Source organism: Vigna unguiculata, chromosome 5, assembly GCF_037176805.1.
Source record: "Vigna unguiculata cultivar grain cowpea cultivar isolate G323 ecotype 2 chromosome 5, ASM3717680v1, whole genome shotgun sequence".
Taxonomy (NCBI): domain Eukaryota; kingdom Viridiplantae; phylum Streptophyta; class Magnoliopsida; order Fabales; family Fabaceae; genus Vigna; species Vigna unguiculata.
Window position 1 is genome coordinate 46132575 of NC_140796.1, and position 17180 is coordinate 46149754.

Genomic DNA, 17180 nt, shown 5'->3' on the forward strand with positions numbered 1-17180 from the left:
AGAATTGGATGATGACACGAATTTCGTACATGCATGTAATTATGTTATGGGGCGTGGACACATGTACCATATACATGACATTTGGCAACCATGCACGCCAACTCATAAAGTGATAATACTATTCAATATTTAATATTTATATAGTACCATAGTGTGTTTATTACTTTTGTAATAACTTTCTAACTGATGGTGTGAAAAATATATTAAAGTTATACTCTGCTTTAATAATAAAAATTCATACACAATTTTTTTTAGGTTCTCTATATTTACAAAATTGACCCTATATTTTATCTTTTTTTAGTAGTTAGAGATGAAGGGGAGATTTTTTAAATATAAGTTAAATACAAAGATCGGTAAAACTTAAGTGAAAGATTGAGGTCAGTGCTGTATTTGAAATCGATAGAGAAAATATTAATTGTAAATAATTTTATTAAATAAACTATTCCAGGTGAAAATATGTTTTGACAAAATAATATACTTTAAAAAAGTCCTAATTGGATTTTATTACAAAAGTTTCAACAATATATGTCACAGAATTAACAATAAATAATTTCATAAGAAAAAAGAAAGGCACTATTAAAAGTATACATACATCTAAAGTTCAAGTGAGTGTTATCCTTAATCTATAAAATAAATTATATTCTTCATTTGCTGAGTAGAAACGTTTCAGAATCTGTCACGGCATCACAGAACCCTAGAACAATTTATTGCATGCCAACTACTATAATAATATAATACATATATCGTACACATATATTCACAATGTCAATAAATAGTAACATAATTAATTAAAAAAAATGAAAGAACGTTAATTAATATAATGCTAACAGAGATCTTGTTATCTGTTTTATTATTACTTTATTAACAAAGCAATAATTTGTTGTAGGTGTATATGATGCAGCAATATTAGTTTAAAAGGGCATAGCCAGATGTAATTGGGAAGTGATAAAGAAAAGGTGGAAATGGAGGTGAAGAAGAAGAAGCAGAAGAAAAGTGGAGAAGAAGCAAGAAGATTCTGTGTTACTGGAGCAACTGGGTATATTGGTTCATGGCTTGTGGAGACTCTTCTTCAAAGAGGTTACACTGTTCATGCCACTGTTAGAGATCCTGGTTAGTATATATATTATAATCCACACACTGCTTTTTCACTTTCTGTTCTATCAACAAACATGAAAATGAAGATAGAATAGAGATGTTTGAGATGAAGGAAAAGATTATAACATTGTATAAATATAAATGTCTGAATTAATATCAAAATATTCGATAGATCAAAATTTGAAAAATTTAATATGTTTAAAGAGTCATTAAAAAAATTTAGATAAAATCTTAGAGGGCGTTGATATCTCTCTAGTCTTTAAGTAAAACATGTGTGTGAGATCTTAATTAGTTTAAAATATAAATTACTAAAGCAATAATGCTTTCGATTTATTAAGAGATACTTAGGTTTATTGAATATTTTTGTTTTATTTTTTATTTTGGAAAATAATAATAATTGACCTATTAATAATGGTATTTTATAAATCTCATGGAACTCGTGGAAAAATAGATAATGAGTATATCGGATGCGTTCTATGCAAGAGTCATTCTTAAAAAAAAAAATTCTCTCAAAAAGCATCTTTAATTACTGTCAAATATTTGTTTTACTCAAATTTTTATTTTCTTTAGTTGCTGTTAATTAAAATATATTCATATTTAATTTGTTACATTAATAGTACACAAGGGTTATAATGACGCTGATTAAACATCAGTAAAAACATATATATATATATATATATATATATATATATATAATTTATTTTTATTTGACAAAAATATAACTCTCATTAATGGATAAGTTTTAAGCTACATAATTAGCTGATTATAAAAAGTAAAAAATTTCTTTAATTTTTTCTGTCTCCGGAATTAAAAATAATTACTTATAATCCTTAATATCATATACATATAACATTAACTAATTATATATTTCTCGACCAAATGATCAAGTAATGATTTAAACCACGTTGTATCATAATATCAACATATGATATTTGAAAAAAAAAATTAAAAGAAAATTTATTTATTTATTTTATAATGAATATATGGGACTAAACATAATGATTTAAAATTTTAGTGAGAATTTTCTTTTACAGGAATTAAAACTAAAACTCAAATTTTGAATTAAAAAATAATAATTTAAAACTTAATAAAATAAGAAAGAAAGATTGTTTTTTTTTTTTTATGTTTTGTTCTGTTAAAATGTGAATACATTGAATGAATTGATATTTGATACCTCATTTTTGTCGTTTTACTAATTTAATGAACCAGAAAAGTCACTTCACCTGTTATCGTTATGGACAAGAGGTGACCGATTGAGGATTTTCAAGGCGGATTTGAATGAAGAAGGGAGTTTCGATGAGGCTGTAAGAGGCTGTGATGGGGTTTTTCATGTTGCAGCTTCAATGGAGTTCAATGTGGATCACAAAGAAAACATTGGTAATGTCATCATCAATCAATGCTTTCAACGAAACTTAAAGTGAAATACACAAAAAAAAAGATTACATTTTGAATGAATTGAACATGCAGAGGCCTATGTTCAAGCAAACATAATCGATCCTTCAATCAAAGGGACCTTAAACCTTCTGAAGTCCTGCATGAATTCCAGTTCTGTGAAAAGGGTTGTTCTCACTTCTTCAATAAGTACAATTACTGCCAAAGACAGCAATGGGAAGTGGAAACCTGTTGTTGATGAATCTTGCCAGATCCAAACAGAACATGTGTTAAAAATACAAGCAAGTGGATGGGTAATTAATGCTTTTCCTGGTAGCTTTCACTTTTTTGTGTACAATGTTAGAACTTAGAATAGAATCATATGCAAACTATTCTGTTTGCATATTATTATATGTTGCTTTCTTTTGAGTGTTTCTTCACTGTGGCAGGTTTATGCACTTTCAAAGCTTCTAACAGAAGAGGCAGCATTTAAGTTTGCAAAAGAGAATGGCATTGATCTTGTGTCAGTCATAACAACCACTGTTGCAGGTCCATTCTTCACTGCTACTGTACCATCAAGTGTTAAAGTGCTACTGTCACCAATTACAGGTTATCTTTTCACCAACAATTCTCTTGCCTACCAAAGTCTCCAAAAGCATTTGTTGTCGGAAGTTTCACCGAGATAAACCCAATTCACAACATATAATATATAAGTGAACTGCAAATTTCATTTTACAAGTTGGTTTTATGGGGTTGAGTTATGCTTAAAATCTACTTCTAACATGATATTATAGTCAACTTAGAGCCTATCCTAACGAGCTTTCTTAAACATTTTGTTCCACCCGATATCGAGTCCCTAACGGATCACTCACTAATTTCTAGTCTCACGTACGAAATGAATATATCTCGGCATGAGAAGTGTGTTGGAAGTTTCACGTTGACTAAAGTTAAGGTCAATTCATAATATAAGAGAGATGCAAACCTCACTTTACACGCCGGCCGATTTTGTGGGGTTGGATTAATCTTAAAGTCCACTTCTACCGGCATTGACTATGAGATAATTGTGATGTGATGTTATTTTGTGTGACCATACTGATCTTTTATGAACAGGTGAAGGTGAGTTCTTGAAGATATTATCTGCTGTGAATGCAAGAATGGGGTCAATTGGTTTAGTTCACATTGAGGATATATGCAGTGCGCATATTTTCCTAATGGAACATCGTAAAGCAGAAGGTCGATACATATGCAGCAGCCAAAGCTGTCGATTGTCTATGTTGGCTAATCTTCTTACAACAGAGTATTCTTACTCAAATAAGAAAAGGTAATGAATGTTCTTCCCTTTGAACTGCTTTTTTTTGAAGTGCTTATGTTACTCTTATTATATACACATGCAGGATAGGTGAGAAAAATTATGATAAAGTTCCTTCTGAGATTTGCTCAAAGAAATTAAGAGATCTGGGTTTTAGTTACAAGCATGGAGTTGAAGATATAATCCACCACACAATTATTTGTTGCCTAGATTATGGCTATTTACCTCCCATTAGACAATAGTCTTTCAATACTGGTGCATGCACGTGATTTTAAAACTTGTGTACAGTGACTTTCATCTTACACCTTGAGTTGCTCAAGATCACTTCCAGAGTTATTGGGTTGAGGAACTCAGTGTTACCCATGGATCTTCAGCTGTAACTTGGTCTATATGTCTCTGATGTGCAGTGCAGAGTCAGAGTGTGTTTTCATATGTAATTCTTGAACTAGTTTCTAAATTAATTTCAAGGAAGTTTAAATCTTAATGGTTGTATGAAATTGAAAATAAAAAATACTTTTGTTGCAAAACTAAATGACAGCATTGTTGGAAGTCCAGATCAATGACGATCAGTGCCACAGATAAGATATTCATAGGAAAATAATTTTTTAACTACTCAGAAAATTTTCTCTTATAATCTTAGGTGTCATATTATAATCTTAAGTGTCATATTTTAAGTAATTTCTCATATTTTTATTTTTTTATTTTTAATATTCTATAACCATTTAGAAGATATTATCTCATACTATAAGATAAATTTATCAAAATTTAATAGTTAAAATATTATTGTCTAATTTTATAATATATAAATGGGTTAAACCTTAAAAGTTAGTTTTGTAGGAATTAGTTAGACTTAAAAATTCATCTCCTAACGGTATCGTAGGGATTTTTTTTTTAAAGCACAGTCCTTTTCTACATATTTAAAATATTATTCAAGTTTTATAATTATTGAAAAAATTAAATCATGTGAATAAAAATCAAAATAATCTTATTTTATTGAAATTTAAAAGTGAAATTGGAATTAAAGTACTGAACAAATAAAATCAATAAATGTGAGAAAGTATTAAAAAAACGTATTTGCCATTGATATACTTCTGATATTTAGTCTCATAGTATAATTTTGAATGCAAGGGAGAAAGAAAACTTTGTAATGGGTTTGAATTGGGACTTATTTTTATACTAAATTCGAAATGTGCTAAGCTAAATATGTTACTTTATATTAAATTTTGAAGATATATATATATATATATATATATATATATATATATATATATATATATATATGAGATTAATTAATCAGATCATCTTAAATTTTATTTACAAAACATAAGAATTTAAAAAATATATATATATTTTCTTTCTCAAAGTTTTATTTTTTCGCATTCTCTCTTTGAATTAGTTTCTTTTAAGATATTGTTAAGTTAATTTTGATTAGGATGTGAACTCAGTCTAGGTTGTATGTAATTAGTTTAACACCATTTGTTCAACTAATATGATAAGGATTATTGATTTTTTATTACTTTTAGTCTATTTTGTTAAAACTGGTTTTTGTGAAGATTAAGTGAGGTTTTTTAATTAACATTATTGATGTTCTGTTGACTAATGTTAGATATGACATTTACGTTTGACATTAGATTATTTTGTTTATGTATTTTGACATTGTTTTTCGACCAAAATTGATCAAGATATTATTTAAAATTATTTTTTTACTAATATTAATTAAAATTTTGTTGACCAACATTAATAAGACTGTTTTTCAGTTAATGTCAACAAATGTTTTATGAACGCACTAAAACTATTTTGTAATGGACGTTGGTGAAAAAATTAAAAAATATTGATAGAAGTTATTTTGTGGTTGAAGTTATTAAAGTCACTTTTATTCATGTAATTAAATCTATTTTTTATTGATTTTGTAAAAGTTGTCTTGATCTATTATGATAAATAATAAATGTAAGTCAGAATTTAAACTGAAGTCAAAATTTTTTTGTCAATATATCTTAATGATGATTTCTGTATTTAACATTTTTATAATTATTTAAATACTTTATAGAAAATAAAAACTAAAATTAAATAAAATATTTCAAAGTTTTATAAATTTAAAATATGAAAAATTAAATTATTTGTAAACATACAAGGTTATTATTTTTTCACTCTTATAATTAAGTTTTTTGAAGATATTTTGTTCTTATTTTCCTTCGATTCGTGTTTCACATATTACTTCCTAAATTAGTTAGGAAATTGTGCCTCATTCATCTCAAATTATTATTTTTCATCATTATTTGTGTCCTTAAAATTTCAACCATTTATATTTTGACCTATTAACTATATTTAATTTTGTAAGGTTCTATCACGCATTTTATATAACAAAAATCAGCATCCCAATCAAACACTTTATAAATCAATCTATCATTAAACATCAGACACAAAAATAACCTACAAGACTCTAGGTCTGGAGATATATACATAAGGTGTAATGTCATGAAATTTCTCTACAATCGAGAAAAATAAAGAATTATGATTCCTCTTGACACATATCTGCCACAGGGTCAGGTCATTATAACATCACCAAAATGATGCTATTTTGTAGCCATTCCCGCTGTAGAATCTTCATTCAACTTTCATCACAAAAATCATATTCTCTATATGACTTTGTAAGTTTAGTAGGTTTAGGATAATTTCACTCAAAAAATCATACACCAGTGTACACATTACACTATATAGTATGACACTTCTTCTAATAAATGACCATATTCATACAAGTCACACAATTTTATCATTAAATCACATTTCCCAAATAGACTTTTTGACATAAAATTTCAATCTTTATTCAACCTAACAATATGTCGGATAGTATTATGAAGCTTGATTTAATTCCACATCGTTGAGTATTGTGAGATGTGGTTTTATATTTTGTTATGCAAGCAACTTATGTAAAGTTTGATATCATCACAAAAATCAAATACTTCTTACTGTAGTTGTGGACGTAGGCTTATACATTACATTGTATGTTGAACTATATTAAATTCTTGTGTCATTTATTTTTCTCTCATTTATTATTTTCTTTGTTGTCTTGTTCCTAACAATTGATATCGAATTAGATAGGTTTTTATTTGTAAAAAATATATGAAGTATATATTATATAGAAGGAAATTAAATTAGATAGGTTTTTATTTGTAAAAAAAAATATATGGAGTATATATTATATAGAAAGAAATTAAATTAGATGGGTTTTTATTTGTAAAATATAATATTTCATGTTAATAAATAATAAAATATAAAATTAAATATAATAAAGAATAACAAAAATTATTGAGATATATATATTTTTATCTTTTATTATCTTTTAAGTTTCTTATAATATATTCATTTTCCACTCTTGCATGTCTTCATTTATTCGTGGAAAAAAAAAAGTTAGACATAAATTCATTCTTACTACTCTTATTTCTGATCAATTCTCTTCTTAAGATAAAAAAATACAACTCTCTCTTGTCTCTTAATAGTAAAATATTAGTTTAATATTTAATATTTTTTTCATCTCATGAGTTTGTTGTATATTTATTTTTTGTATCAATATAGAAGGAAAATTTATGTACATGTTTCTTCATAACTATTTTTTAATTGATTTTCTCTTAGTAATTATGTCTCTCAATTTTATATTAGATTTTGATAAATTATTTTTTAGTCTTAAATCTTCTTTTAAAAATAGGTATATTGAGGAAGAATAAAATAATATATTTATTTTTTGTTAAAGTGATATAAGGAAAGATAGTCATAAATGTTAAAAACAGTTCTGTCTAATACTCTTAATCACAAAGGGATCTGAATTGATTAATGAGTTTTTCACTTACTTAATGTGAATCTTGAAGGAGTCTTTAAGGTTTAAAACTCAATTAATCAATTTCGCAGTTCTGGGTTAATGGACTGTTTAAATCAATCAAGAAAGATTATGAGAGGGAAGAAAGAAACAAGACACACAATTTATACTGGTTCGATTCAAAAAGAATCTACATCCAATCTTCTCCTAAGTAACACACTTAGGAGGATTCCACTAAACAGAAAGGTTCCAAGAATTACAAGCACACCTATGTAATTCTAACCCCCAAAACCCAAGAACTTGATTCAACAATCAAGAACTCCCCCTAGGAGCAATGCATCCACACAATTGCACCTAGGTCCACACTTCAAACACTGAAGCTACTGTAATCAGAAATACAGAAAACAAAACAAGAAACGAAAACACCTAAGTTGTGCAGATTTGACTTGATGCTCCTTGAATCAAGCAAGATCCATCATGGTAGAATCAACCATCAACTCTTCTTGGATCTGTACTTGAGTTATTGCAGAATCTTCTGAAGCTTTTGTGTCTCTCAGATGGCTCTATCTCAGATGAAGACTGCGTGATCTTTCTAAAATTCTCCCAGCCAAAACAGATTCCAAAACAGCTTTTATACAAAGGTTTTTGTTGTCACTAATTTGATTAGCAAATTACCTAATCGATTATCGTGAGTACATTTTTACTCACTTTGTGCCAAACTTCACAGCTAATCCATTAGTTCAGAAACTAATCATGTGCAGGATTACACAGCAGGCCTGAAATACATTTGATAAAGAGAAACTATTTGCCTAATGCATATCCTAACTGGACCAAGCTATGTTTTATCCCAGATCAGACATCATCAAAATTGTTCTTCATTTATGGATGAAAGGCTCCCCCTTCCAACAATAAAGATGAAAACAATACTTATTTATTTTTTCACATATTTTCAAGCATGATATTAAGTATCTAATTGTTGAATTAGATGAACCCTTTCTTAAGAGTCAAAAAGTTACATGTGGAAAATTTCATATTAATTATTTAGAACTTATTTCAGGAAAACGTTTTCAAATATGAGAATATTCAATGAATGAAGAGATAAAATTAGAGAAGTTCATTTAAAGTGAGTTTCATATTAAATACAAATTTAAAACTATCATTTTCCTAAGGAGAAACATATAAAATTATAAAATATTTAAGTACATTATTTTGGCCCCTTCAATTTTTTTTGTCAAAGATTCGTCACTACAATTATATCACTACAAAAAAAAAAAGAAAAAGAAATAGCAATCAATTTTAAAAGATAATATGTCACTAATTAATTTAGACACTAATTCATCTGCTAACCAAAATTTGGTAGCTAATGTTAGTGAATGATTTAAAGATTAATTGGTCACTAGTTATAATTTTTTAGTCATAATAGTGATTATTTTAGAGACTAATAATTTTTAGTTTATAAATTAGTCACTATAGTGACCAATTATTTGTTGTGTTTAAAATTTGTTGTTATTTAATGATTTTTTATGGTATATAGAGAGATTCCTCATACACCTTTTTCAAATTAGTTCTTTTTTAAATAATCAATTACTAATTTACTCTTTAAACGACTGTTATTATAAATTTAACTGTTTTTTAGTTTATTCTTATCTGTAAAAATGTAATATTTTTTAAACTAAAATAATTATTTACAATAAGATATAAGATATTATGTACAAAATAAATAAAAATTATATATGATAAATTTATAAAAAATATTTATATTTAATTTTATAATTATAATTTTTTATTTTTTGATATTATATTAAAAAAACATACTTGCCCTAAGCATATATTTTTACTATTAATACATAATAAAGATGTTTTTTAAGGATAAAGTGACTCTGGGCTCTAAGAATATCTAAGATTAACTTTACTCTCTTCATTTATATAAAAGTGCAACTCGAATAAAGTAATTAGAAAGTCACAATTAAAAATCTAAGATTTGCTATCAAGCTATGATACACATATATCATAAGATTATTGGATAGGACACCTATCTGATACGTCAATAACGTTAATAGGACACAACACGTAATATAAACATATTAAACAATATAATGTTTTTTAAAATATGAAAAATATATGATTATTTTTGTGTGAATTCAAATTAAAATTAAATGTATTACAAATTTTGAATATAAAAATTTATAAATTATCGTCATCATAAAAGTATTATTGATTTATATACATTAGATATTTCACTAATAAGTATCAGTAAAGTCTTCTAAGATATCATATATGAATTTGTGTCAGACATGGATACGTGACACAAATAAAAATATTGATACATCATAGCTATCAAGATTCTAAGAGATTGTTCGAAATCATTTACAAATCCATCTTTATGCAATTTGTATGTGATGAACGTTGTTGAGAACTTTTTTAACAAAATTTTAGAAAAACATAAAAAAAAATACTATTATAAAAATTGCACTCAATCCATCATAAAAATTACATTCAGAATATATATATATATATATATATATATATATATATATATATTATGTATTATAAAAAAATATAAATAAATACATGGAATTAAAACATTACATCATTTATATTATTCTTTATCAATCAAAATTAAACTAATTCACTTATTTGTAAAATGATTGTTTTCAAGTACTAAATAAATAATTATACATTTTCAGTTATTATAGTTTAATTATTAGGAGTAAAGTCAATAAATAATTAATGTTTACTGATTTTGCATCAAATAATAATTGTAGGTGAATTATTCACTTTATCTTCTTAAATAACTTTATAATCAATCATATGATATTTAAGTAAAAGCTGCATAAGATTTTTCAATATTTTAAGGGTTAAGGGTGTGTCTCTTTGCGGTATAGATTTGGAGGAGAATGTGAAGATAGATTTATGTGAATTTGAGTAGATAAATTTGTATGTTTTTTTGAGTGGATTTAGAGGGTAGAGTGAGTGGATTTGGAGATAAGTTTTATGAAAAATAGTGAAAGATTTGATTGATGTAATAGATAAAATAAATTGTAAAAATATATAGAATTAAAAAATTACCAAAATACCCTTGATGAAAAAAGAGAAAGATTTTGTAATGTGATGTTATAAAAATAATTATAAATAATTAATATGAATTAAAAAAATATTAAAATTATATGAAATTATAAAATAAATAAATTATAATTTTTATGAATGTAAAAAAAAAATTGTACAATTAAATTTAAACAAAAATTATACAAAAAAAGTTAAAAAAAAAAGACCAACACACACTCACTATTTTTTTAAACCAATATCACTTCTAAAATTACCTTTTTTAAGATTTATTTTTTGATTTTATGTAAATATTATTACGATGTTAATATATCGTTGTATATATCGCAAACACAGGTAAATATATAAACTAAGACCAGATTGTAATATTCTTTTTTTTAATTTATGAAAATTTAACTTTTTAACTTTTTATATTATTATAAATTTTATGGGAAAAAACCGCAATTAGTTGAGTTAACATGGTGCATTGTGGCATTTCGTTGGTTAAATGGATTTATGGATCCTACGTTGGTCAACCTTCGTGCATTCTGATAAAATCTTAGTGTTAAGATTACTTACGGTTACGTTCAGACATACGAGATACACATACGAAATTAATGTGGTCCAGTAAATAATAGAATTGGATAGAACAATATAAATCTTGTGTTCACCGACTATATAATAATAATAATTTGCCTATTTATAAAAATGTGTCTACTACATCTCAATTTTTTAAAAAGTATCTCGAATAGATTTTTTCAGACAAAAAATATTAACATCTTTAATTATGTGTCACGTGTTAGTCTTTTTTTTTTGCCATATGTTTTGTCTTATGTGTAACATGTGACACTATCAGTGTCACTTGGTGAGGTTCTACCTTGTTATTACTATCCCGTGTTATTATCTTGATTTCAATTTAGTTTTTACATATGTCTATTTATTTCAATTTAATCCCCACATATATCTATTTATTTCAATTTAGTCTCAATTTTTTTAAAATAAAGAAATATTGTCTCTTCTTTAAAATCAAATTTATTATTTATATAAATGTTATACTGATATTTGTCATTAAAAATAACTTACAAAATTAATTAATAATATTTATATTAAAATTTAATAATAAAAGTCATTAATAACAAAACATAGATTAAAAATTAAAAAAAAATGTAATATATTACAAAATCATTTTAATAAAAAAATATGAGTATTATTATTTCATTTATTTGCAGTATAACTTTAAATGATTGTATCTTAATTTAATTTTTAGTTTTATTATTTTAGTATACATTTACGAGCTATTATATTTTTTTCTTTATGTTATTATAACTTTTTCTTCATATTAATTACATTAAAGATATAATTAAAGATATAATTAAAGATGTTATTTTAAAATTGCTAAATTAAAAACCACTTCTTCAACTCGAAAATAACTGAAAAAAGCTGTTAACCAATGACATTGACTCAATATCTTATAAATGTTTTTCTTTTTTCTCCTTCAGAAGAGTTGTAGTAGACACTAAAATTTAATTTAATTAATAATGTTATTCATCTTTCAATAAAAAATTTAATTAATAATTTTAAGAAACTGAAAGTTAACTTCGTAAAATTAGTCATACTTTTTTGTTGATTTACATTTTCTACAAACGAAAATAGGTTAGATGTAAAGGGTTTTGTAACGTTCCAAATAAGTGATCTTATGTATTATTGTGTGAATTTTGACATTTTGACTAAATTGATACTCTTAAGTCTTTTTGATTATATTTTATTGTATAAAAATTTATTAAAAAAATGAAATAAAAGAATAAAAATATGGGATCACACCAATTTTTTTTATGAAAATTAAACTTCACATAAATAAACTATACATAGTATGAAACTTTTTTTATTTTTAAATAAATATATAAAAGTAAAACACTAAATAACTTATATTATTATCTGTGGAATAAAATGTCACCAGTGCAGTAAGGACTTTCTGTCCCGGTTATTTTTCACATTTTGCCTCGGGTCTGGAACCAAGACATATTGGGGCGAGGCCAAAAAGTACACCTTTTGGCCTCGGTTACCACCCGAAGCCATAGACCCAGTTTTATGCCTCGGTTGTTTTGAAACTGGTGCCATATACACAACTTTCTGCCTCGGGTCAGTTAGGACCGAGGCCATAGGTGATCAATATTTTTCTTTTAATTCAAATTTTTGCAGGCTTTTTGGCCTCGGTTATGGTTAGAACCGAGACCATATGTGACTTTTTTGCCTCGGTCTTGGTAAGAACCGAGGCATATTCCCCTACTTTTTTTTTAAAATAAATTTTCTGTTTTATATATATATATATATATATATATATATATATATATATATATATATATATATATATATTCCCACATTCATATATTTTTCAGACCTACATATATTTTTCAGACAGCAGCACAACCATAACAGAATATTTTCTCAAACATCCATAATCCAAAAACATTTAAAGGATAATTGAAATGTACACAATCGAAATACATATATCCTAATCAATACTATTGTACATTTGAATTATGAATTTTGCACATGCTATCCTACAAAATTTTATGGACTTCACGAGAATTGGCAAAGGACTCTTGAATGTCTACAAAATAAGACATTAAGTTAGTATATAGAAAGACAACTTTAGTATACCAAACTTTACAATATTGCAAAGTAATTGTTTTAATTCAAAAATATATTACCGTGTCCCAATTAGTTGTAATACGAGCACGCACAAATAATCCAAACAATTTCAATTCCAATGAAAATCAATACTTGCAATAATCGAAATTCAAAAATAATATATACAAAATGGAAAATGGAACAAAAACGAGTTAGAAACTTACCTTGGAGGAATGACGGTACTACAATTGCCGGAAAACAAATTGAGAAGTGGTCGCAGGTGGTCGGAGGGTGTGGTGGCAGTGGGTGCAGCGGAGAGAGCGCGCGCGCGAGAGAGAGAGAGACGCGAAATGGAGGGGGCTCGCTCGCGTGGTGGTTGCACTGGCCGGAGATGGTCGACGGTGGCCGAAGGGTGTGGTGACAGTGGGTGCAGCGGAGAGAGAGAGAGAGAGAGAGAGAGAGAGAGAGAGAGAGAGAGAGAGAGAGAGAGAAAGAGAGAGAGAGACGCGAAATGGAGGGCGCTCGCTCGCGTGGTGGTTGCGCTGGCCGGAGGAGGTCGACGATGGCCGGAGGGTGTGGTGGCAGTGGGTGCAGCAGAGAGAGAGAGAGAGTGGAATTGCAGAGGCGCTGACGCGAGGAGGAAGAAGGGTTCACGAATTTCAAACCCTAAATAAACCCAATGGCTTCGGTTGTTAGAGGAACCGAAGCCATTGACCCCCTTTTGGCATCGGGTCTCCTTGGACCGAGGCCTATACCCTGACTTCCAACCACTTTTTGGCTTCAGGTCCTACTGGACCGTGGCCTATACCCCTCTTTGGCACCGGTTTTGAGCGAACCGCGGCCTATACCCCTCTTTGGCTTCGGGTATTTGGAGAACCGAGGCCTAAAACTTGGCTCTAATTGCAAAAATGCCACCGCGCTATTATATGTTTCGGTTCCTGGCCAACCGAGGCATGTAAGGCGAGGTAAAATGAGAATTCTGCACTAGTGTGTTAAACCACATTATTTTATGCTTTAAAACTTAAATAGGTATTTAACACCATCCAATTAAGTGTAAACCATGAAAAAAAAGATAAAAATAAAAAAATTTGTGACCTAATATTAATATATATATATATATATATATATATATATATATATATATATATATATATATATATTAAAATGTGGGTCTAACGCACTTGTCTCTCAGCTTGAATTAATATTTTATATTATTTATTGAATATGATTAAATACTTTTAGTCATCATTTATTTGTTACCATATATTTATAAATATAAATGTATAATTTATTTAATTGATTACTGTAATATGTTTTTTATAGTATGTACTGCTTGCAGTGAATAATTAATTAATAAAATATTCTTTTTAAATTGTATAGTATGTTATATGTGAGCAAAGGGTGGTACAATTGAGAATGACAAGTAGGAATAGTAAGAAGATGAAATGGAGATGAATTTCACTATTTGATACTCGTAAGAAAATCATCTTTATTCTTATGCCTAAAGTCAACGAATATGAAATTTTTGTCTAATCCTAATTTTTACCAGATAATGGATATATATTTATATTTATGTCTATACTCATATATGTTTTCTTTTTACTATTTTAATAGCAATTAATTAATTTATATAAAATAATAAAAGTCATAAAGAAAATATAATATTATCAAATATTTAATATAAAAAAGACGTATTCTCGTTTTTCAATATCAAATATTAAGAAATAAATTATAATTGTACACATATTAACTTAAAGTACCATGCCTATACTCATATATGTTTTCTTTTTACTATTTTAACAGCAATTAATAAATTTATATAAAATAATAAAAATTGTAAAGAAAATATAATATTATCAAATATTTAATATAAAAAAGACGTATTCTCGTTCTTCAATATCAATATTAAGAAATAAATTATAATTGTACACATATCAACTTAGAGTACCAAATAAAATTTCATAAGAACAAAAAATCTATTAAAATTACAAATGTTAATGAAACAAAATTGATAAAATTTAAAAATATTTTAAAAAATGCAAAAGAAAGACATAAATTCAAATTTAAAAATATTTTAAATGTCTCTTTACTCCCATTTTTTAATTTTTAATGAAATCTCCTTTTTTGCACACTAATAAAATTATAATGTATCACTTGAATAAAATCACACAAAAAGACAAAGATTAATCTAATAATATTTGAAATTAACTAAAAATTCTTTATTTTTTTAACTACAATATATGTAGGATGGTGATAACCAAGATCCATCGTGATGACATTAAAGTAGTATATTATAGTAAATGAAATTTGTGTTTACAAATGTAGTAATAGAATTTCACTTATGATATTGAGTTAGAAAATAAAAATAAGTATATAAAAAATATCAACAGTATTCTCTATGATAAAAATACAGAACAAATAAAAATGTTAAAAAAAGAAAAAATAATCAAATATTTGTCTTAAAAATAATTTTATACACTTTTGAATGAAATCGTACAAAGAAAAACAAATATATAATTAATGTACCATAAGATGAAAAATACCTTATTGGTATGAGAAAACTTTTCAAATATTAAATGATAATGATAATGAGAATTGTTTAAGCAAAACAAAAAAAGTTATTCAAATAAAACAAAAATTAAGTATAAGATAATAAATAAGATAAATTTTGTACGTTGCCTATTAAATGAAGGGTTTACACTAATTAACACTTAAATTAAGAATTAAATATTCTCATATTAAAAAAAATAAACAATAAATAAAAGTATTAAAAAATGTAGAAATATTCAAATATAAAATATATAACTATGAATATTTTAGTAATTTAAAACGGGACGGAGATGAAGGCAGTGATAGGTATTTAGGCAATTATGGGGATGTGAATGAGGTGGATATGTACATACTCATACAAATATTATCCATACACAGTCAATGCGAGACTTCTCCGTCAAAAAAGGACGAGTTTGGATAATATCCATGAAGACGAGTTCACTTGTCATCTTTAATGACGAGCAGTGGTGAGGTTGTTGATATTATGTTTAAAAAATAGTGATCGTATATATGTATATATTTATTTTGTATTATATAAATCCTCTTAATTGATAAAGTTGTATATATTTTGAAACTTTAACTATGATTTTATTCTTGGACCATTTTATATAATTGTATGTTTGTTTATGGTTATTGTAAAATATATATAATTGTATAATATGAGTCCAACCGGAGCAATAATAATAATAATAATAATAATATAATTAGTAGTATGATTATGCTAATTAGGATCATTATAATAAAACAAAAAATTGTATTAATACTTTTAGATAAATTAAGTATTTATCCACTAAATTATTAATGGATAGATCGATAGATCATAAAAGGATTAAATTTTTTAAATATGTTTTTATCAATGACAATGAATTAATAAATAGTTTTTATTTCATTTTGTTATAATCAAGATTTAATTTTATCAATCCATTCATTTTGTCTTCTTGGATATATTGATTTGTATCAATCTTACTAGTTTCCTTTTAATTTATCATCATCTACCTTTTATGAATCAAATGTATTCAATTTAACATCATATATAAGTGTTGTACAAGTTCACAAATAAGAATTCTGTCTTGTTAAGTTATATACCATTCAAATCTCATTGTTTTTATTACCATCAAATTTATTCTTGTTAGATTTATGGCCTTTTAAAAAAAATATTATTAATGAAAACTACACATATTTAAGGTTAAATAAATATTTACTTATGATCAATTAGTTTTGAAGTTTAACATTATAAATACACATCTCTTTTATATTTATTCAATTTTGGTAATAAAATTAAAAAAAAAACTCATTTTAATTTCTTAATTATAAAAAATAGTTCACATTTATCATTTAGTTGACGTGATTGACTATTATAGATAAAGATTG

The 17180-nt window shown here is 26.1% G+C and overlaps 1 protein-coding gene across 2 annotated transcripts; it reads left to right on the top strand.

Annotated features, from left to right (window-relative positions):
- Positions 1 to 878: 878 nt before the first annotated feature.
- On the top strand, positions 879 to 4259 carry LOC114183925 (putative anthocyanidin reductase). Of its 2 annotated transcripts, none has more exons than XM_028071117.2 (6): positions 879 to 1110; positions 2305 to 2472; positions 2563 to 2780; positions 2916 to 3015; positions 3577 to 3787; positions 3861 to 4259. In XM_028071117.2, exons 1-6 carry the CDS (start codon positions 963 to 965, stop codon positions 4015 to 4017), a joined length of 1002 nt encoding a protein of 333 aa, XP_027926918.1. In that variant the 5' UTR covers positions 879 to 962; the 3' UTR covers positions 4018 to 4259. The 2 variants fall into 2 exon arrangements, with proteins under 2 accessions (XP_027926918.1, XP_027926917.1); XM_028071116.2 differs by having other exon boundaries at positions 889 to 1110; positions 2916 to 3075.
- The last annotated feature ends 12921 nt before the right edge of the window (positions 4260 to 17180 follow it).

Excerpts from the sequence above, each read along its gene's own strand:
- LOC114183925 (XM_028071116.2), top strand. The coding sequence starts at position 963 with ATGGAGGTGAAGAAGAAGAAGCAGAAGAAAAGTGGAGAAGAAGCAAGA. Across the intron at positions 1,111-2,304 it reads TGCCACTGTTAGAGATCCTG|AAAAGTCACTTCACCTGTTA; the intron begins GTTAGTATATAT and ends TTAATGAACCAG. Across the intron at positions 3,788-3,860 it reads TCTTACTCAAATAAGAAAAG|GATAGGTGAGAAAAATTATG; the intron begins GTAATGAATGTT and ends ATACACATGCAG.